The sequence below is a fragment of the Callithrix jacchus genome, chromosome 19, assembly GCF_049354715.1.
Source record: "Callithrix jacchus isolate 240 chromosome 19, calJac240_pri, whole genome shotgun sequence".
Classification (NCBI taxonomy): Eukaryota; Metazoa; Chordata; class Mammalia; order Primates; family Cebidae; genus Callithrix; species Callithrix jacchus.
Window position 1 is genome coordinate 22229089 of NC_133520.1, and position 22305 is coordinate 22251393.

At 34.7% G+C, this 22305-nt stretch overlaps 1 protein-coding gene across 34 annotated transcripts in view; it reads left to right on the forward strand.

Annotated features, from left to right (window-relative positions):
* CDC42BPA (CDC42 binding protein kinase alpha) overlaps positions 1-22305 on the forward strand; it is a 327482-nt gene that overhangs the window by 240656 nt on the left and 64521 nt on the right. For 9 of the 34 annotated variants that reach the window (XM_017966458.4, XM_078356686.1, XM_078356692.1 and 6 more), the window contains 6 exons: positions 3856-3961; positions 4208-4356; positions 5932-6023; positions 8382-8458; positions 9317-9364; positions 19220-19258. In XM_017966458.4, the coding sequence (XP_017821947.3) occupies positions 3856-3961; positions 4208-4356; positions 5932-6023; positions 8382-8458; positions 9317-9364; positions 19220-19258 (511 nt within the window). The remainder of the gene's footprint in view (positions 1-3855; positions 3962-4207; positions 4357-5931; positions 6024-8381; positions 8459-9316; positions 9365-19219; positions 19259-22305) is intronic. The other 25 variants (XM_078356683.1, XM_008985301.5, XM_078356678.1 and 22 more) reach the window with 4 other exon arrangements.

Sequence of the window (22305 nt, forward strand, 5' to 3'; positions counted from 1 at the left end):
GATTAATAAAGTTACTGCAACACAATTGTCATGAATACTAGGTAAGAATTTTACCTTCACTTATTTGTAAGATGGAGAAGGTTTTTGCAAAGATAATGGTATTAATTAAAATGATGATTAGGCAAATAGCTCTTAACAGTAATGTTCAGGATGAAATAGAAGGTAAGGTTGGAAATAAAGTGAACAAATGCAGGAGACATTGTGAAAGAAAAATCTATAGGACTTAATACTACTTACAGATGAAGGACAAGAGATGAGGAGAAATTAGTATTTCTGAATTCTGGGTTAAGGAGATTAAGAATATGATAGTATCATTGAAATAGGAAAGTCAAGAGGGGTAACCAACCTTGGGGAAGATGATATGATCAGTTTTAACTGTTATTTTATTTTGTTTGTTGGTGAGAATGAGGTGTTCCTGAGACATCTCTTAGTAGAGAGTTTTCATATGCTTTTGAATAACTGACATAAAGGTTAGGATTGGAAATGTAAATTTGGGAATTAAATTCCTAGTAAATAAAGCCAATGAAATGGCTAAGATCTTTTTAAGGAGACAAGAAAGGAGAATGGTAAGGGCTATATTATAAAAGCTAGATGAAACAGCTCTGTAGGAGAACCAGGAGAAGGGTTTAATAATTACAAAGGGTTTCAGTAATGAAACCTTTATCTCTCTTTATTTAAATCCACTCACATTATTTGAAACATTCCTCATTCAGTAATGCTCATTTGTGTAAGGTAATAGCTTATATTGATTAAAACATAAGAGTGTTCTAGTCATTAGGCTGGAAATTCACTTGTATTCATATTTAGTTATTACACAGTCCTTTGAGGTAGTACATATTATTACTATACCCAGTTTATAGGTGGGATAACAAAGTTAGAGAAGTAACTTGCCCAAAGTCACACAGCTGGTAAGCACTAGGATTTGAAACCAGGTGTATATGACTCAAGAATCAGTTTCTAATTACTGTATATGCCCTGACTGTTCAAGAAGTGTACCTTATATATCTTCTTTTGTCTTCTTAGTATGCCCAGTGTAATAGTATTTAATAAGTATTAATTAATTGATTATTTGAGAGAACTTGGAAGGAAAGGATTAAATTTTCCAAGAGAACACTATAGCTCTAAGATGGCCTTTTGTAGTTGAGTTTTAACAGATTAGCTTCAGCAAAATAGTTGAGGCAGGAATTAGACCTCATGGAGTACAGAGGAGTGAATGGAGGGTTTTAATACTAGAGCAATTACATGTCAGTAGTATAACAATGAAAAAGAGGAAAAAAATAGGATGTTTGGGGGTTTGTCAATGAGGAGCATAGGGAACTTTTGGATTTGGTAGAATTTGTACATGTTTAAAGGAACATATGAAAATAATGAAATTGAAAATATAAGGTGTAGGAGAGAGGGTGATTATGTATAGTAATAATAACTATGGTATTAAGAATCTATTTGAATGATTTCACCAAATAAAAGAGAGACACCTACCTCTAAAACGGTTTTTAAAAGAGAGTGAGTATAAGTAAACTTAACCAAATGGCCTAGAAGCAAGGAATAAGAGATAGTGTTGGGGCCGGGCACAGTGGCTCATGCCTATGATCCCAGTACTTGGGAGGCTGAGGTGGGTGGATCACCCTAAGTCAAGAGTTTGAGACCAGCCTGGCCAACATGGCTAAGCCCCATCTCTACTAAAAATACAAAAATTAGCCAGACATGGTGGCATGCATCAGTAATCCCAGCTACTAGGGGGGCTGAGGAAGGAGAATCGCTTGAACCCACAAAACGAGGTTGCAGTGAGCTGAAATTGCACCACTGCACTCTAGTCTGGGCAACGAGCAAGACTCTTTCTCAAAAAACAAAAAAAAGAGAGAGAGAAATAGTGTTGGGGGTGGAGAAAGTAAGATATTTTTTTTTTAATGAGCTTGAAAAATAGGCAAATAGCCATGATTATGAAAAGGAGTTGTTGTGTGAGACCTAGAGTCCAGTGGAACTTAAGTGGCATGAGTTACCCTCCAAACCAGTAATTCTCTATAGCCAAGAAAAAGAGAAATAGGTTTAATCCAAAGTTAGGAAATAGTGGAAGACTGCAGTTGTAAGGGATTGTGAATGTGTTCAACATGGAAACAGAAAGTAAAATTAGAAGAAAGAGATTGTCATATAAAATTTCAAACAAGTTGAAGTCTGTTTACAAGAAGTTGATTTCCAAAGTTAATAAGCACATTGGACTTCACAGTTTCTTGGAAACGTGCATAAGCTAAGATCTCTGAGCTATGGTAGATACTAAACCAGCACTAGGTGAGACCTGTTAGCCTGGGCACTTGAATGTTAATACAGTTTTCTTCATTGTTACTATGTAAGTATCTTTTTTGTATTCCGAAAAAGATAATCTTCCTACATCCCAATTTATACTATAGATCAGCTAATTAAATTAAAAGATTGCAGTCACTTGTGTTCAAAGAATTTTAGAACAACACAACCCTTGCTACCCAAACATTTTTAACATAATTTCCAAAACCATTTTTCCTTAAAAGGCAATAAAAATATGTACATGTACATAGAGCCTAAGAATATGTAACTGTCACTAGAGAGGGCAACTTCTTACAATGGTTTTATTGCATCTCTATAAATTCTTTTGCTTGTACTCCAAAGACAACCTCCCATCTAAGAGAAAAGAGTGCCAACCCTCTTTTAAAGGGCCTCTTTAAGATATATATGAATTTGACTGCTCAGGAGTTTATACTCTAAGAGGTACTAGTGCAAAGCTCAAGAGGTAAACATGTCTGCTGTATATATCACAGATACATACTGATTTGCCTGAAATATACTTTCCTCACAGCTTCAGTGACCTGGATTTTATCTCTGAAAACAACCAGCCTGCACAAAGACAAGTTGTCTACCCAAAAGTGTGTTAGAATACACTTGTGGGCTGGACACAGTGGCTCATGCCTGTAATCCCAGCACTTCGGGAGGCCAAGGCAGGCAGATGAAGAAGTCAGGAGTTCAAGACCAGCCTGGCCAATATGGCGAAAGGCATTGCAAATTTCAACTCCATTTTTTTTTCTTTGTGCACTGTGGCTTTCTGTATACCAGTGGTTTTTATTCTTCCTGAGAATAGGACCTTCTTTTGTAGATTTTTGTAGGTATGTAGATATGCCTGACTCCTCCCCTCACCATCCCCCCATATAAAGGAAGTATAAGAAATGCAGATGTTTTCTCGACAAAATTCTAAAATGTGGAATTTGTTTTACTTAATATAATTTGAAAACTTTCTATCTAAAATTATAATTGTTTTACCAGCTAGATAGCCTTAAGACAGTATGTAGAAATTGGGTTTTGGTAACTTTAATCTTTCTCTTTGTTATTTTATTGATTAATTTAGAAAACAGAGGAGCTTAATTTTATAATATAACCCTGATTTTTGCAGAATATGCTATGTTAAGCTTTCTAAACTTAATATTCTTCAGCTTTAAGAATGGTTTGTTGTTTTTATGATTTATAATGGCAGAATCCAATTAATGAGAAATCTTATTACTTAGAAAACCTCACCCATGTGTGCATCTGTGTTGTTAGGTTTAAAGAGTGTTAATTTTGTGTTTCGAGGGTGAAGTTTTACTAATTTATCAGCTATGAGTAACTTGGGCTTTTGTAAACGTCACCAGCTGTACTATGTACATAAGAGAACAAGTCCATAAACCTCTTCCCAGTTGTTGACAGGTGGTATACTATGGTAGACCTTTTGAAAGAAATTATTTAAGACTGCCTTTGAACTTTCTATCACTTACTTCTTTAGGAAGCTTTAAAATAGCATATATTGCACTAAAGCTTTTTTGGTTTACTTTTGTACTTTGTCTTTATATATTCTAGGGTCAGCGATGAAAAGGATGCACGAGGGTATCTTCAGGCCTTAGCTTCTAAAATGACTGAAGAATTGGAAGCATTAAGAAATTCCAGCTTGGGTACACGAGCAACAGTAAGCTTCTACGATTTTGCATGGAGGCTTATCATATTAGAAAAAAGAGATTTTAAAAAACACTATAATAAATCCGATTACTTGTATCAGTTTGTTTAGACTTTTAGTCTACTATAAAGTTTTTTATGAGAAAACAGTTCATTTGGGTCTTGTCCAGTTTAGAAAAATGTAACACACAGCTGGTTAACTGTAATAATTTAAATATTAAAAACAGAATGAAACTAAAACACAGTCATTATTTCATAGGATATGCCCTGGAAAATGCGTCGTTTTGCAAAACTGGATATGTCAGCTAGACTGGAGTTGCAGTCGGCTCTGGATGCAGAAATAAGAGCCAAACAGGCTATCCAAGAAGAGTTGAATAAAGTTAAAGCATCTAACATCATAACAGAATGGTAAGATTGAATAATACAGTCCCACTAGAAAATTTCTACGTTTGTCAAAAATTATTTGGAGAGAAGTTACATGTTTGGTTTCCTGTCCATTGCTTTCTTTTAGAAAATGATGTCCAAAAATGTTACAAAGATTTTTAAATAACTAGATGCTTTCAAGCCTTGTATATGGTGAGGAGGTTTTAATATAGCCTTGTTTTCCTCTGGCTTGTCCATAAAGTAGAATTAATAGTAGCAAATAATATTCCAGTATTTACTTTTCCCCTTATTTATAAAATTTAATTGACTCTCACATTTTATTAAACCTAAAATTTTCTCAGTTTTAGGAATATTATATTTGTATAAAAATACAACATATGGTGAAAACAAAATATAATCATTTGAAAATTGTGGCCTCTACCAAAAGTCTTTTATAAATGAAAATTCTATTGATGGCACATTTCATAATGGTATAGTATCTTTTAAGTATAATTATTGTGTTTCATGTTCCTTTATGTATTTTTTAAAAAGTTAAACTCTGAAGCAGTTAGCTAATGAACACATTACCTCAATTCTTGTCACAACATATCATAATACAGAAATGATTAAATGAAAAAAATCATAATTAGGTTGATTATGAACATGGTTCAAAGTTTAAGCAACAGTTTAAGTGACATAGAGGAACAATAGGAACTTCACATCACAAGTAAACTACAAATACGAAAATCCATTGACTGCTCAGAATACCAAAGGTTCCAAAAGCTGAAAAGAAAGGCAGGCCCATGAATTCAGTTTTTAATGGTGTGTAGTCTTAGTCCTTAAACTACAATTGTTAATCTTTTGAATCAAATCAAAGGCCAGATATATAATACTTCTGTTGGTTGATAAACTTTTGGCTTATAAGCTTTTTGCTATAAATAATGCAGGCATAAGTATGTTTTACTTAAAGGTGCTTATGTGTCATTGAGAAGGGGAAAACTTTAATTTCTGGAGAAAGTGAATTGATACCAGCATAAAGAGCTACTGAATGTCATTCTCTGTTTTGTAATTTGAAATAAGTATGATGTTTTTTCTTTATGCCTAGGACATACGAATTTACATATTGTTCATAAATCAGGGAGATGAGCTAGTTTCAAAAACTATAAACTTACTCCTGTATATGCTCCACTTTCATGGTTGTCTGTAATGGTATAATATCTGACAAAGTCTAACAATATTCTAAAATTAACCTTTGATTTTATAACATTTTAAAATTTAATAATTTAGCTCAGCGTCAGCAAATGTTTTCTCTAAAGGTTCACAAAGTAAATATTTTAGGCTTTGTTTAGCCTCCGTCACAGCTACTCATCTCTACTATTGTAGTGTAAAAGCAGCCATAGTCAATACTTAAATGAATGATGTTGGCTGTGTTCTAGTAAAACTGTTTGTCTACATGAAAGTAGGTGGCAGGCTGTATTACTGTTCTTCCTGCAGTAATTTATAGTGCCCTAATTCAGCATGACTGACATTTAAACCAAGTAAAGTAAGTTTGGCTACATCCAAGGTGGCTCACTAACCAGCAGTAAAAATTAATGACATTTTTCCTTTTTTCTCCTTAAGTAAACTAAAAGATTCAGAGAAGAAGAACTTGGAACTACTCTCAGAAATTGAACAACTGATAAAGGACACTGAAGAGCTTAGATCTGAAAAGGGTATGGGAGTGTGTGTTTGCATCACTCAGGACTTACTGTTATGTTATAAATATATTTTATTACATAATCAGTTTATTGCATAGGTGGGAGAATTATTGACATAATCAGTTCTGGCACTCATTTATGAATATATGTGTGTATATGTGATGCATGAACATACACATTTGGAAGACTGGCCTCTCAGTCATTTTGTTTTACTTAATATACATTATTTAAAGATTTCATAGTAACAGAAAAAGACACTTTGCCATAAATTTGAAATTTTTTTCAGTGCCATGAACTATTTCATGAATAACATTTTCGTGATTGGAAAAAAAATGTATAATGTACTTTATATATTCTCAAATGCTATCTTATGAGGTTATCACTCTGATAGTGGCAATGTGTGTTAATATTCAGAACTTGGTAAGGATACTTGAACAGGTATTTCTTAGCACTTTTTATGTGCCTAGAATGTATAAAAACTTGGGTGGGGTTCTTTTTTAGGGAAGTTGAGAAAACAAGGTATGAAATAGCTAAAGATTAATATAGTATTAATGGAGCATTCAATAAAGAAAATTTTAGGGGGCATTTCAATGTCTTCTTCCACATTGACACTTAAATTCCCTGTCCTGTGGGATATCCTGGATTTATTACCATTACCTTGAAATCTTTACTTGAACATTTTTCCTTTCATGTGAAAGCTTAGGTGTGTGATAGCTGTATTACATGAACTTCTGAAACTTTCCTTAACGTGGATGTTAAGAACGTGAAGATTTAATAAAAATAAATTCAGATTTTTTTAAAAAAATAAAGGGATATCTTAAATGCATTTATTTGAAATTGATTTACCTGACAAAGGCCATCACTGAATACTGAACTTGTTAATGGGCTTTTTATTAGGTCTAAGTGCTTCTTCCTTCCCTATCCTTTCTCAGCCTTGCAACACAGTGAGATAAAGCTGAAGTCTCTGCCATCTGTATGTAAAATGATGAAGAGCAGAGAGTAATCACGTAAAGAAGCTAACATGAAAAAGCCCTTACAGATAGTTGATGCTCAATAAATTCTTGTTGATTGAATTTCTTAATTAACAAAAAAAGGAAGGAGCCCAGAAAAAGTGAATAGCAATTCAGATAAGGAGCACAAGCCAGCATGCCAAAATGAAAATCAAGCTAGGTTTTCATTAATGAAAACTGAAGAGAGATACATTGTTTAGTGAAGAGAAGAAAAAGAATACATAAGACATGGACAACTTGTGGCCTTAATGGCAATTAATAGGAGAGAGACTAGTGCAGAATATGACTTGCACACCAGATGTCATTGACTGCATCATTTTAAGAATAGACCTAAACTTGAAAAAGAAGAGACTTAAGTCTATCACATTGCTTTATGAAGGCATGTTTACCATAGCTTCTTAATTGGATTTTGAATATTGCAGAACAAAATTTTACTGTATAATATAATGTATACTACAACTTAAGTAATATAATGTGATATTTACATTATGAAGGCAAGGATTTTTTTAATGCTTCGTTTACTATTATGTCCCCAAGTATCTAGAACAGTGTCTCGCACATAATGGGCTCTCAATATTCGAATGAGTTTCTGAGCATATTGCCTTACCTGATAACTATGTTAGATTATTAGATAGTAATATGACAAACACAAATCAGTTAATGTCAATTCCTGAGGATCTGGAAGTAAAAAATGTGGGATTGGCTGTTTTCTGGGTTTTCTTTTTCTACCTAGTATTTTTATTTGTATAGTTTAAGAATTATTTGGGCAATTAGGCATTTAAATTTAATGCCTTAGTCAAGAGATACATACGAATTTTTAAAAATTTATCTGAGAAAAACAAGTTTGGAGTCTTCATCCTGTCAATAAAAAATATTTAAATCAGATTGACTTTTTTTGTAATTAAGTATATTTGTTTTATCACTGCATTATTTTATTATAAAGGGTTATTTGTATTAGAGAGTGCATACTCTATGCTTTGTTAAGAGTATTTCAAAACAGAAGCCTGTTTGGTGTTAAATTAACTCAGAAAATTCAGACATAAACAGGCCCCTATTTTTAAATTCTCTCAAATCTACCAAAAGATTTAATGTGGTTTTTTAATAATTTACTATATGAGAAAAGAAAGAAACTCGGTAACTTAAATAAGTATTTCATGGAAGCTGATATAATTGAACTATTAAGTGATATTCTAGGAAACACTTGTGTATTTTAGTTTTTTTCAAATGTAGAGTTAATAATAGTGGTCAACTTTGAAATACAGTAGTTTGTGAGCTACTTTTAGTAGATTCAGACAGGGAAGGTTATCCATTAAAATCAGTTTCAATTGTTGTAGTCTTAAAAAAAGTTGCTGCTGTCTTCTAGGTATAGAGCACCAAGACTCACAGCATTCTTTCTTGGCATTTTTGAATACGCCTACCGATGCTCTGGATCAATTTGAAGTAAGTATTATTAAACTTTTCAAATATCCTCTGCGGTGAATTTAAAATTCACTTACAATAAAACTGTTTTATCGCTTCCCACATGAGAGAACCTAGAATCTTAAAGAAACAAAAACATGTTAGCAGAGGAATATGTTCTGCATTCTTCTGGAGACTATACTCCCACCTCTATTAAACAAAACATCTAAGAACTAATCATGAGTCATGATGAGATTTAAAAGCAACTTCATTTCCCTTAAGAAACATTAAGAGCAGAACAAATCCCAAATTTGAAATAATTTGACAGTCTTTCTTATTCTCCAAAGGATAGTGCTACAATAAAAAATGAGAAAATGCCAAAGTTCACATTAAGATATTGCTGGTTCCTATTTCAAATCAGTTCATCTTTTAAAAACTATACAGTAAGAAATGCTTTTTGTTCAAAAGTATTACATAGACTCTGTTAGGCAGATCACACAGTAATGAAACAGTGATTATGTAACTAGAACTGATGTTCTAGTGGGAAGAATTAGAAGCCTCAGTGAATTCTATTGCTTACTTTTAGTTGTTACTTCTAAAGTGCTTACATTTAATTTGATTATTAATTATTTGTCATGAGCTTCATTTTATTACATTTTGGGCACAGTATATAAATTGTGTTTCATTCCTTTAGAAAAAGGAAAAAGAATCACTCTTTAAAAAGTAATTAATGAATCAGTTTCTTGAGAACAATGATAGTGACTGCTTTTCTCATTTATTTATTTGAATTAATGTCATTTGCCTTTCAATTGTTTTACAAAATTTTTGATTTATTATTTGTTCTTATTAAATTGCTTCATCCATATTTTCTATTTTTTTATTGCTGTATTCGTTAAATAGGATTCCTTTTCTTCTTCCTCATCTTCACTGATTGATTTTTTGGATGACGTAAGTCTTTGATTTTCCAACCAATGCATCCCTCGGTAAAAAGATCAGTGAATCGATTTGAAGAATTTGCCTAGTAATGCAGTCAGTTTTAGAAATACCACATTTGAAAATTTATGGGAGCCAAAATACGCTTCTTTCTTATCTTAAATATAATGTAGGATTTATCAGTATTAAACATAATGCAGTAAAAATTTACTTTGAAGAATGCTTTAACCATTGGAGAATATCTGTATTTTCAATCTATAAGATCTGTAAAGCCTGGAATGCTTATTTAGTTTCATATATATGTATATATAAAAATATATATATATATATTCGCTCATTTTTATTTTTCCTGATGATTTCTATTTTACTTTTTCCTTTTCAGCACTTTACTATTTAATTTATATGTTGGTTAAAAATAAACCTCTGGTGGTATAATAAAAAAAGTTACTTTTAATTAATTTCTCCAATAGGTTTTATTGTATGACAATAATAGAGTACTGATTTTAAAATAAATCTATTTTTAATTGATTTATTTCTAATGCTGACAGAATTTCTATTCTAATGTACAAAGTGATTTTAATTAACATACACACTATAAATTGACTGCATTATCATTTTCTCTCCTGAATTCTATCAATTTAATAATTGAGAAGTTCCTGTTAAATGTATTTCATTCATTCTCTTTACTACCTGGCATAACATTCTCTCTATTCCACATTAAAAGGCACAGTAATTCTTGTCCTAAAGCATTTATTATCCTGTTGAACATTTAGTCTTTACAGAAATGGGGAAATAAAATGAGTTCAAATGCAAACATTGTACATAGAATTGTTATTAAAACCAGGGGAGATTTTTGAATGTTTTATTCTTTCTGTTTTGTTAGGATACTTATAGTCAGAAGAGTAGTTAGCATAACTTTCTACTAAAGGAATTTCTAGATCTAGATGTTTAGAAATTGTTGAACAAAAAAGTGATTTTGGATATGTTTGGAATTACTGATGTTTGCATATTTTCCTTTTAAATAGGAACTGTTTTGCTATTTGCAAAACAAATAATTACTCTGATGATTTCTATAGTGTGATAAAAAGAGACCTCTCCTCATGTATAATGGTATTGCCTGTTGTAATCTTGCTGCTCAGGTTATTAAAATACTCAATATGGTATTTCCATACAGATATCATTCACCTTAAAAAGAAAAGAAAGGTGAATTATTTTAGTTTTTCTTTCTACTAGAAAACCTTTTTATTTCTAACAACCTCCTCTTCATCCCCTTTCCTGTCACCAAAATAAAACCCAGGAGTAGTATGTATTTTGACAAATACATGAGCTCTTCCCAGCAGATCATGCAGGAATGCACACCTCAGCCAGGTTCTCAGCTTGTTTCTGTCCTCACAGGCACTCTGCCACTGCTGCCACCCAGCTGTAATGCCTGAGTGCCCCACAGCCATTTCCCAATGTTACTTTTTCTCCAGGAAAATCTTTTCTTGTCTTCCACCCACTATTAATGCAGCATAAGCTCAGTACAAACATAAAAGTAAATTTTATTGCACTGCAAGGGTACTCTTAGAAAAAGGAAAAAGGAGCTGAGTTCACAAGAGCTGCCAAATCTTTTATTCATATTCCAGTTGCTAAAAGGCATAATTTCCCACTAAGCTCCATTCTCCCAGTTTATTGGTTAAATGCATAAGCAGGCACAAATCCTGCCTATACAACTTTCTAGGTGTATGGTTTGGAAGAAATTCACCTTTCTACACCTTAAGTTTGCTTATCAGACAAATAGTAATAATGCTAAAACTAATCTCATAAGGTTGTTTGAAGATTTAAAGATACCATGTACGTAATGTCCTCAGTAATAATGCCCTTATTACTCTTAAGAAACTGGCTCCCTCTGTATTCTCTTTAGCTTCTGTTCTTGCCCACCGATTCAGTTTCACTTAAATACTTTCTTAGCTCTTAATCACTCAGTAATCTACCCACCAACAATATTTTATGGCACAAACTTCATGTTTCTCTTGAGAGTTCGTACCTGTGATCTCCCTTCCCAGAGTTATCATTCATTCATTTGATCCTCAATGTTACAGCAGAATGATGTTTTGAATAGCAGTATTGAATCTTTAACATATCAGAGTTTAGCATCCAAGATTATAATGCTCAAGTTCTTCTGTAGCTCCTTTTTCATTAGGTACTTGGATTTATTTTTTTTTTCCCAAATGGAATCTAGCTCTGTCACCAGGCTGGAGTGCAGTGGTGGGATCTCAGCTCACTGCAATCTCCGCCTCCCGGGTTTAAGTGATTCTCCTGCCTCAGCCTCCCCAGTAGCTGGGACTTCAGGCGCATGCCACCATGCCCAGCTAGTTTTTGTATTTTTAGCAAAGACAGAGTTTCACCATGTTGGCCAGGCTGGTCTCGATTTCCTGACCTTGTAATCAGCCTGTCTCAGCCTCCCAAAGTGCTGGGATTTATAGGTGTGAGCCGCTGCACCCAGCCACACTTGGATTCTTAAGGAGCAAATCAAGTCTTTATTGTTCTCTGTGCCAAATCTAGTTATATTGTGCTTCATGCATATATGCCTGCCCTCTGCAGTAAGTAAGGCTCTAATGCTTAGTATATATCCTTCTGGGCAATCTTTTTTTTTTCTGTCTCATTGCTATAGAAGAAATTATATTGAAGACCTGAAGTTGAATTGCAGCTGGAACTTGTAGGTATAGAAGGGAATAAGGCTAGTATTAAGCAAAATTGCAGGAAATCAAGTCCTTTGGTGTCAGTATATCATCATTCTTGTCCCTCTGTCTCCTGGAATCCAGTGTTCTCATGCTGCCCTCTGATTTGTCGGAGCTTTACCACCAGTGCCTCTCCTCCAAAGTTACCTTCTTTACTCCTACTTTGACCCTTCCGCACAGGTCTCTTAAAAGTGTAGTTACTTTGTTTAAAGCAGTATCGTTTTAAATTAAAATGTTCCCACCCCCAATTTTTCCTTCCTATGTTTTGCCTGTTATTTCAAAATTCAAATGAATGCTGGAATTTTTGGCAAAATGGGAAGATGTTCAGGGCAAGATGCTTTCCTTTTTAAGTCACATGGTTTGGGCAATCCTTGTATGTGTAAGAGTAGCTTTGAAGAGAAAATACATGTAATACCAATCATTCCCTCCCTCTAGGAAAATGAAGGTAGGTAACCAGGCAGAGCAGAATACATTCTCAACACTTTCTGATTCTCTACTTGGGGGAATGTAGGCATTTTGGCTTTTCTACATGTAGAATCACAAGAGTTTTAAAGAAGAAAACTTTAGAAAATAGTCCAGTTGTTTTAACTATTGTCACAGCACTTTACTGTAACTAAGAGTGGATAGGTTACTCTCCCATTTTTAAGAGTGACATTTTAAGAGTTCTTAATCTTTGGGGATTAGGACAGTGTGGTGATAAATTGTTATGCAAAATATTCTTTAGGACAGATAAAGAAGGGTTTGAGTTCATTTTATTTTATTTTTTGAGACGGAGTTTCACTCTTGTTACCCAGGCTGGAGTGCAGTGGCGCGATCTCGGCTCACCACAATCTCCATCCACCTCCTGGGTTCAGGCAATTCTCCCGCCTCAGCCTCCTGAGTAGCTGGGATTACAGGCACGCGCCACCATGCCCAGCTAATTTTTTGTATTTTTAGTAGAGACGGGGTTTCACCATGTTGACCAGGATGGTCTCGATCTCTTGACCTCGTGATCCACCCGCCTCAGCCTCCCAAAGTGCTGGGATTACAGGCTTGAGCCACCGTGCCCGGCACCTTGAGTTCATTTTAAAAGAAGTTGACACTACTTTGATAAGTGGTCTCTTGAGAAAGGCATTTCCATTTCCATTCGACCTATTAAGAAAGCAGTAGAACAGAGGTACCAAGATCCCTTCTGTAGAAATTATTCCCACTTCTACCTTCATCTTTTCTTTCAACTGTACATGCCCAATCCTCAACTTAATCTATATTATCCCCAGCCTTTTTCTCTAAGTAACAGACAGGGTAAGGAGCAAATGGAGTTTAGCTGCTTAGATTTTCCCATTTCTCTCCCCCATATACTCCTTTCATCCCAATAGTAGCAGATCCAGAGATCATCATACCAAGCTTGTAGCAACTTCCTCTACTCCCTTCATTTTCTTTTTAGCTGAACCAAAAAAAACCTTGGTTTGAGTATATTATAGACAATACTAATTACCATCATATAAATGAACTGCTTGCTCTTTATATTTGAGAAACATATTGTCATATAGTAAATATGTGCTAAGTAAGTTTTGAACTTGATTAAATTACAATTCTACACTTTCTTCATTGAGTCCCTGTTCACAAAAATAGAAATTGCCCATTGCCTGGCAAATGAGAATGTACTCAACTTGCTTTTTCAGAGTTGTCTAATTCTGACATACTGCTGAAAGAGTGTATCAAGGATTAAGCTCTGGAATATAAAGGTCAGACACAGAGAAATAGAGGTAGTATCTATAATCCAACCGTCTGGTCCCCCTAATACTGTTTTCCATTCTTATATTCTGGTATATAAGAAAAGCAAGTAGTCTGACAGTATTGGCAGGCTGCGTTCTGGACTTGTTTTTAATCTTGTGTGACATCTTACTAAGATGTTTCAAAATATTTAATGTCAGTTATGGCTCCTAACTTTTTTATCTCTTGATTTAACATGGTTCTATTTCCCAGCTTCTTTTACATTCTGTTACAATCAGTTACAGAAATCTGAAGCTTGGCAGCATAGTTTCAGCTATACTAGGTGGGATGGTCAATCATATGTGAGAATTGGTAGGAAATAGAATCTTAAAACAGACATTGTAAAGATTTTTAGTTTTATTATTTATTTATTTATTTATTTTTGAGACAGAGTTTCGCTGTTGTTACCCAGACTAGAGTGCAATGGCACGATCTCGGCTCACCGCAACCTCCATCTTCTGGGTTCAAGCAATTCTCCTGCCTCAGTCTCCTGAGTAGCTGGGACTACAGGCACACACCACCATGCCCAGCTAATTTTTGTATTTTTAGTAGAGACGGGGTTTCACCTTGTTGACCAGGATGGTCTCGATCTCTTGACCTCATGATCCACCCGCCTCGGCCTCCCAACGTGCTGGGATTATAGGCGTTAGCCATCGTGCCCAGCCAAAGATTTTTAATCCTATGACCAAAATCAGTCCTGCTTCTTTGGCATTCCTGAAATGTCCTCATTCAGTTTTTGTTTTTACAAGTTCCATCTACATATTCAGCACAACCCTACCTGAAGATTGCATATTTCAGAAAGTTAAATGCATTTTTTCCCTCAACTTAGGCAATATATTATGTTGAATATAATTGTATATATTATGTAGTTTATTGCATATATAATAATGTATTTAGACAATCTAAAGAGAAAGAACCATGATTATATGGTCCATTTCTTCTTTGGTATTTTATTAAATAAGACCTCTAGGATTAATTAATTAATTGAACCTTAAAAACTGTTAGCCAAATTATCTACTCCTGAGATTATTTCTTTTGGTTTCTGCTTGTATGCCTATCTTCATATTCAGTCTTAAAGTTCTGGTGGCAATTCATAGACCTGTATATAAAATAGATGTTTTAAAGTGGGATATGATTGCACATTAAGACAAGGTGCTGGTTTACAGTGTTTGCCATGAATTCAGTTTTAGTGTTTATAAAAAGCTGTGTGTGTAGATATATAGAAGAGAGAAAGCGTGTGGGTGTGTTTTCCTCTATTTCTCCTTTTCTATTGAAAACATAAAAATTAGACAATTTCTAGGTAAACACTTTGGTAAGAAATCATTGCTGTGGTGATTTAGTATCATTATTAGCTTTAAATGATATTAACTTAGAAAATATGCTGTCCTTCATTTTCAAAGATAGTTTTGGGAGACGTTTTAACTTGTTTTTACTATAGTGATAATATATTTATTTTGGGATACTAATGCTCTTTTTCATGGTTTTAGCTCACTCCAGACTCTAGCCTAGAAGTAGAGATAGCCAAAAAAAAATTATTTTTTTTTATGTTAAACATTTTAGCACTTTTTATATGGGTAGTAATATACTGGGTGTAATGGTGGACACAAAGACAAAGCAGATGTGGAAATAGACCTCAAAATGCTTATTTTGTAATTAGAAAAATAATTATATAGTTAACGCACTGTGGAAAGCAATAAATGCCGTGAGAAATACCTAGGTTAAGTACTACAGACATTCAGAAGGATTCATTCAATATTTATTGAGAATTTTTAAGTTTAAAGGCTTATGCTAAGCATAATACAATATTTCCTACCCTTAAGCTTGATACACTATTTCCTGCCCTGACAGTCTAGTGGGAAAGACAAATACATAACCAGATAACTATAACACCATGTGGGAAATACAGTAATAAAAGATAAAGATTATATGTCATGAGAATACAAAGAAGAGAGATTTCTGACTGAAAAAGGAGGATCCAGAAAAGTTTTCTAAAGGAAGACCCAGCCTGAGCTGGGTCTGTTCCGCAAAATAAAAAAGAAACTACATAAGAGAAGTATATTCTAGACAGGCAGAGAGAGGGAGAGAGGGAGCAGAGGGTTTCAGAGTTGTGGACAGAGGGAGATTTCAATTTAGTTTGAATTGTCCCTTGCTTGGCAAACAAAAAGGATGAAGAAGGGATAGATAAATGAGTATGAAGACATGGGGAAAGGCCAGAATAAGGGTCTGTGTTTCTTACCTTTATACTTCATATTACGGATCTTAGATTTAATCAGTCTTGTATATAATAATTATTAAAAGATTTAATAGAAGGAAAAGGTGACAGGTTCATTTTGTACAGGTTAAGTTTGAGTTTCCTAAGGAACATCCAGGTGGAGATGTCCAGCAGACAGATATTTAATATGTGCGTCAGGAGTTTAAGGAAGAGGAGTGAACTGGCAACAGAGATTTGGAAATTGAAATCAGAGTTAAAAGTGGATGAGAGTCCCCAAGGAGTAGATTGTAGCAGTGAGCCAAGAACAGAAACCTGGAATCTCCATTGAGCAAAGGGTAAAGGAATAGAATCCGCAAAAACGAAGAAAGAGCAATGGTTGAGAAGTACACTGTTACTCAGGAAAGTACTTGTCACAATAACTGGAGGAGTGGAGTTTTTTTGTTTTTTGTTTTTGTTTTTTTGAGACAGAGTCTTGCTCTGTCACCCAGGTTGGAGTGCAGTGGTGCGATCTTGGCTCACTGCAACCTCTACCTCCCGGGTTCAAGTGATTCTCTGCCTCAGCCTCCAGAGTAGCTGGGTTTACAGGCACCTGCCACCATGCCCAGCTAATTTTTTGTATTTTTAGTAGAGATGGGGGTTTCACCATCTTGACAAGGCTGGTCTTGAACTCCTGACCTCATGATCCACCCACTTTGGTCTCCCAAAGTGTTGGGGTTACAGACGGGAGCCACCACTCCCGGCCAGAAGTGGAGAATTTTAAGGAGGGGAATGGTCAGTGTGATAATATGGCAGAGATGGCTGATCAGATAGGACAAATGAGAAATACTGACCTTCTGAGTACCAGATCAAAGCAGAATCTGATTTACACTGTATTAGAAGTTCATTGGGAAGTTAAGAAGTACAGACAGAATTGTATACCATTTTTCCGAAGTTTGACTAAGGAAGTTTGAATCCTGGCCCTACCACTCAGCAGTTGTATAACCTTGAGCAAGATGATTGTCTTTTTCATCTTTAAAATGAGATATTTCCTACCTTATATGATTTCTGTGAGAATTAAAATAACTCATACATGTAAAGCACTTTGAAAAGGATCTGCATATACTCTGTACACAGTAAATGCTATTATGATTATTAAGGAAGAGAGGAGAGAGATTAATTGATAGAGAAAAGAATTGGAGTTGATTTGTTTATTTTAGGTTGTTTGGTTTTAGGGGAAAGAAGGGATGAGATTCTTCCCATTAGTAACTGAGGAAAAATAACTAGTTTTGAACCTGAGACTTTAGCCTCCATAATGGAAAAACTTGTTTAGAAATCTCCAGGCCTTCTAATCCTGGTTTACTATTAACTCTGTAACTTCTAATCCTGGTTTACTGTTAACTTGAATAGTGTTCAGGTCATCTTCCATTCCAGTTTCCTCTGGAAAGAAATAATAGTTCTGGCTGGGCACAGTGGTTCACACCTGTAAGCCTAGCACTTTGGGAGGCCGAGGCAGGTGGATCACTTAGGTTAGGAGTTCGAGGCCAGTTTGGCCAACATGGTGAAACCCCATCTCTACTAAAAATAACAAAAACTAGCTGGGCATGGTGGCATGCACCTATAATCCCTGCTACTCAGGAGGCTGAGGAGGAGAATCAGTTGAACTTGGGAGGTGGAGGTTGCAGTGAGCAAGACTCAAGAAAGAAAGAAAGAGAGTGCCGGGCACGGTGGCTCACGCCTGTAATTCCAGCACTTTGGGAGGCCGAGGCAGGTGGATCACGAGGTCAAGAGATCGAGACCATCCTGGTCAACATGGTGAAATCCTGTCTCTACTAAAAATACAAAAAATTAGCTGGGCACGGTGGCGCGTGCCTGTAATCCCAGCTATTCAGGAGGCTGAGGCAGGAGAATGGCCTGAACCCAGGAGGCAGAGGTTGCGCTGAGCCGAGATCGCGCCATTGCACTCCAGACTGGGTAACAAGAGCGAAACTCCATCTCAAAAAAAAAAAAAAAAAAAAAAGAGGGAGAGAGGGAGGGAAGGAGGAAGGGAGGGAGGGAAGGAACCAGGAAGGAAAGGAGGGAGGGAGGGAGGGGACAAGAAAGGAAGGAAGAGAGGGAGGGAGGTAGGGAGGGAACCTGGTGGGCAGGAGGGCAGGCCGGTGGGCGGGTGGGTGGAGGGAGTTCCTATTTACTTCTCTGCCAGAGTTATTGTAACACTAATACTGAATTTTTAGTAGTGTTTCTCATTCTTGAACTTCTTAGTTTTTTTCTTAAATCTTCTATAACTCCTGTACACCTAGACTATAAGTTTCCTCCTCTAGGTTCCCATGAAAATCTTGTCTGTCCCTCCTCTAGGTTCCCATACAAACCTTGTATATATCTCAGTGATAGCATTTATCACATTGTTGCTAGCATGATCTTCTCTGGTAGTCTGTGAACTTCCATGCATGTATTATCTTTCAGTACCTTGCAAAGTCTGCTTAGTACCCAACATACTGTAAGCTCACAATAAACATTAGGTTGGATTTAATGTAAGAAATCGCCAAAGTAGATATGGTTCATATTAGTGAACCTCTGCTGCTGGAGCATCACAAAAATATTTTGAGACAATTGTCACTTTTTCCTAATTACTTAATTATTTAATGCTAGAAAGGTGAAAGTCCCTCTTTTGACTATGGCTGAGGTTGAGTCAGGATGGAGTATTGTTTAAATAACTTTTTATTTTAATTTATTACCGTTAATTCTGAAACTCTAACTTAGCCCTTGTCATTTAAAACAATCATTTTTGAAAATAGTAAAAATTTGGTAGGTAAATGTCTAAAGCCAAGCTAGTTCATTATTTTATTAAATGTTTGCCAGCACTAAATCAGAAATATCTAGATCCTTTTTGTTCTCATTTGTTCCATCCTGCTACTGCCAACCTTCCCATAAAAGAAATTGTCCATCACTTTGATGAAGCATTGTTTTGTGGGTCACTGTTTGTACATGGGCCAATGAAAAGTTTGTCAACTTTAGACCTAGTCCAAACAACTGTTTCTTTACCATCCTATCCTCCAGTTTTTCCTGAAAATATATGTACATTCAAACTATTCAAAACTGTGGCTTTATATGTATGTTTATATACTTTGTCTGATAATACAGTAGTAGTCCTTGAGGGTCTTATATGTGTAAATATTTGTAACATGTCATATTCTCCTTTCTCTGTTGAAGCGCTCTCCATCCTGTACTCCAGCTAGCAAAGGCAGACGTGTAAGAGACTTTTGCACTTTATGTACTCATCCTGATGCCTTTACCCCTCTCTCATCCTTTTGCCTGTGATTGCAGAACCTGTTAATGTTTTTGTGGTATATTATTACATTTATTGCATGTTTTGTGCTGCTGCTCCTGCTATTGCTGTGCTGCTTTTATGTATATTCTTTTTATTTTTTGGCTTTGGCTGCACAGCTTTAAGAATGTTCATATAAATTACTGTAACCAAACTTCTAAAATGATGAAATACCTTTTTTATTTTGATCAGGGATAAATGATCCTAAAGTATGCTTTCTAAATTAGTCAGAGACAAAGTACATGAGTTCCTAAATAAGAATCTGCTTTAAACAAATACATAGATGTTTCTTACAGATTTTAATTACATAGAAAGAAAACTTGATAATCCATATTGTATAAAATTCAAAAATGATTTGGGACGAATTGTACATCTTACTGACTATAATTTTATGTAAATCAAATTTTTGGAGAAATCTTGTTGTTGTCGTTTGTTTTTTTTTTAAATATAGTTCAAATGAATCTTCCTAAATACAGATAGAGACCTGAGGAAATAATAATAAATCCTTTATACTCTAAGATAATTCCAAGATTTAAAAAATATCAGTAACATTATTTATATATGTATTATTAACAAACTGTAAATATCTCCCTATACTAATCCTAGCTCCAGGTTTCTCAGCTTGAAATGAGTCAGCCACTACTCCTCTGGTACAGGATTCTCACGTGCCCAGAACTGGAATTTTTCTAAGCCATCCTGCATCCCAGTACTAGTCATATACACACATACATACTTCCTCATTGAAAAACAACAGGCTAGCTGACAGTGTTGGGATTTTTATATACTATGTAAAATCATAACATTAAAAGGAAAGTCAGTGATAGATACAAATTGTTAATGTTCATAGGTTATCTCCATGGAGAACGATCAACACTTTACATTCATAATTCTTGGACTCAAAAAGTTCTAGATGAGGGAATTCTCTGTTTTGTAGTGGGCATGGGAAGCAGTAGGGTGGCCTATTGTTTTCTGTGGTGCTGTCTTTCTGTTGTGCTGGAGGGTTGGTTGTAAAATAAGCATGAATAACTCTAATACAGCATATACAATATTTTTGGATTGCTGCTTATTAATGAATAAGCATTTCAGATACCTGTACTATGGCCAGTAGAACTGCATTCAAGTGATACCTCATTAGTTACTGTGTTTATGAAAGATTACTAGTTCAACTGAGTGCTTATTTTGAAATTTGTGGAGACTTAAAACCATTAGATACTTGGCTTTATCAAATTAATCTGAATAAATATGTTGATTACATTACATAACCTCTAGAAGGGAAAACCAAAATGTTATGTGCCCAATTTTATTAAGGTCAAATAATCAGCCTGTGAATTGACTGAATTTTTAACTACTTGTTTTTTTATAAGGTTATAATTTAGAAATTGTTTCTCTAATTAATTTTATTATGGATTAATTATGTCTCATTTGCTTTGCAGACTTCTGGGGCCTTAGCCACCTAGAACATTTTTTGTGACTCTTAAAAATAAGAAAAAAATTTTGAGGGAAATAGCTATTGGAAGGTCTCTCCGTAATTCTATGTTTTCATTCTATGGGATATGAATAAAGTATAATTAAGCATAATCTAATAACTTAAAATTACATATGATTTTTTTAAATGTAGGTATAATAGGCTCAGTTATCTGCTTTCCTGGCCTCCTTCAGTTTTTCTTGGGTTAAGTATCTAACAAAAAAAGTCAGCCACTGAAAAGTGATAGTGCCTATGAAGATGCTTGAAGAATTATAAAGAATTTAAATTTAAAAGAATGTACTCAGCTGTTAAATAGAAACATCTCAGTGGCATAGTGTAGAACATTAGTGTTCCCTGGGACATCAGTGTATTTCAGTAGGACATATGCAGTATAGTTGTCGTTTTGAACAGTGGCCTCTAGTCTAACAGTAGCATAAGATTTTATGTTTTATACCATGTTTAGAAAAGAAACTATGCAGTATTTTAATAAATTTAAAATTAACCATGAAATGTCATATGAATGAGGTAGTATTACAAAATAGTATTTCTTGCATTCATGTATCTAGTATGCTATTAAACCTCATTTACAGTTTGAATATGTATGTTCTTTATAAGAAGAATTAAGTATAGTAGAAGAAAAAGTTTTTATTGATGCTGTTGTTAATGTCCAAATACAAACGATGAGGGAGATTTCCGCAGTGCTTTCTTTAGTAGCAGAATGCCTTATTTCAGATTGTTCCTTTAGAGTTTGAGGCAGAGATTTTTATAGCCCATATATGGCTTACCTTTCTCTTATATTTTCTTGGAATATGTGTAAATTCTCCAGACTAGATATTCAAATCCAATATTGAAAATAACTTGAGAATAAATTTTCTTAAAGGGAAACAAGGTGCATTATATATAACTAGTAAGATTATACTTACTAGTCATAACCTTTAGTCAATTGTTCGGATTTGTCTAGAGCAATAAAATATATTTACTGTTTTCCAAATGATATAGTACTTCTTTAATACTGTTTTTGTATCATAAGCTCAATTAACAGAAATATATCACTAAAGATTTGAGTTAATACGTGTTGTAAATACAAAATATTAAATTACCCTCCACTTTGTTTTCAAAATACTTGTAGCTAAAGAATAATGAAAATTGATAGAAACTGGATTTTGGCCAGGCTTGGTGGCTCACACCTATAATCCCAACACTTTGGGAGGCCGAGGTGGGAGAATTGTTTGAGCCCAGGAGTTCAAGACCAGCCTGGGCAACATAGGGAGACTGTGTCTCTAAAAAAGTTTTTTTTAAAAATTAGCCAGACATGGTGGCACATACCTGTGGTCACAGCTACTGAGGTAGGAGGATTGCTTGGACTCGGAGTTCAAGGTTGTAGTGACCCATGATTGTGCCACTGCCCTACATCCAGGGCAACAGAGAAAGATCTTGTCTCAAAGAAAAAGAAAAAAAGAAAAGAAACTTGGATTTTTTTACTTACAGTGTTATGTTTATCAGTAC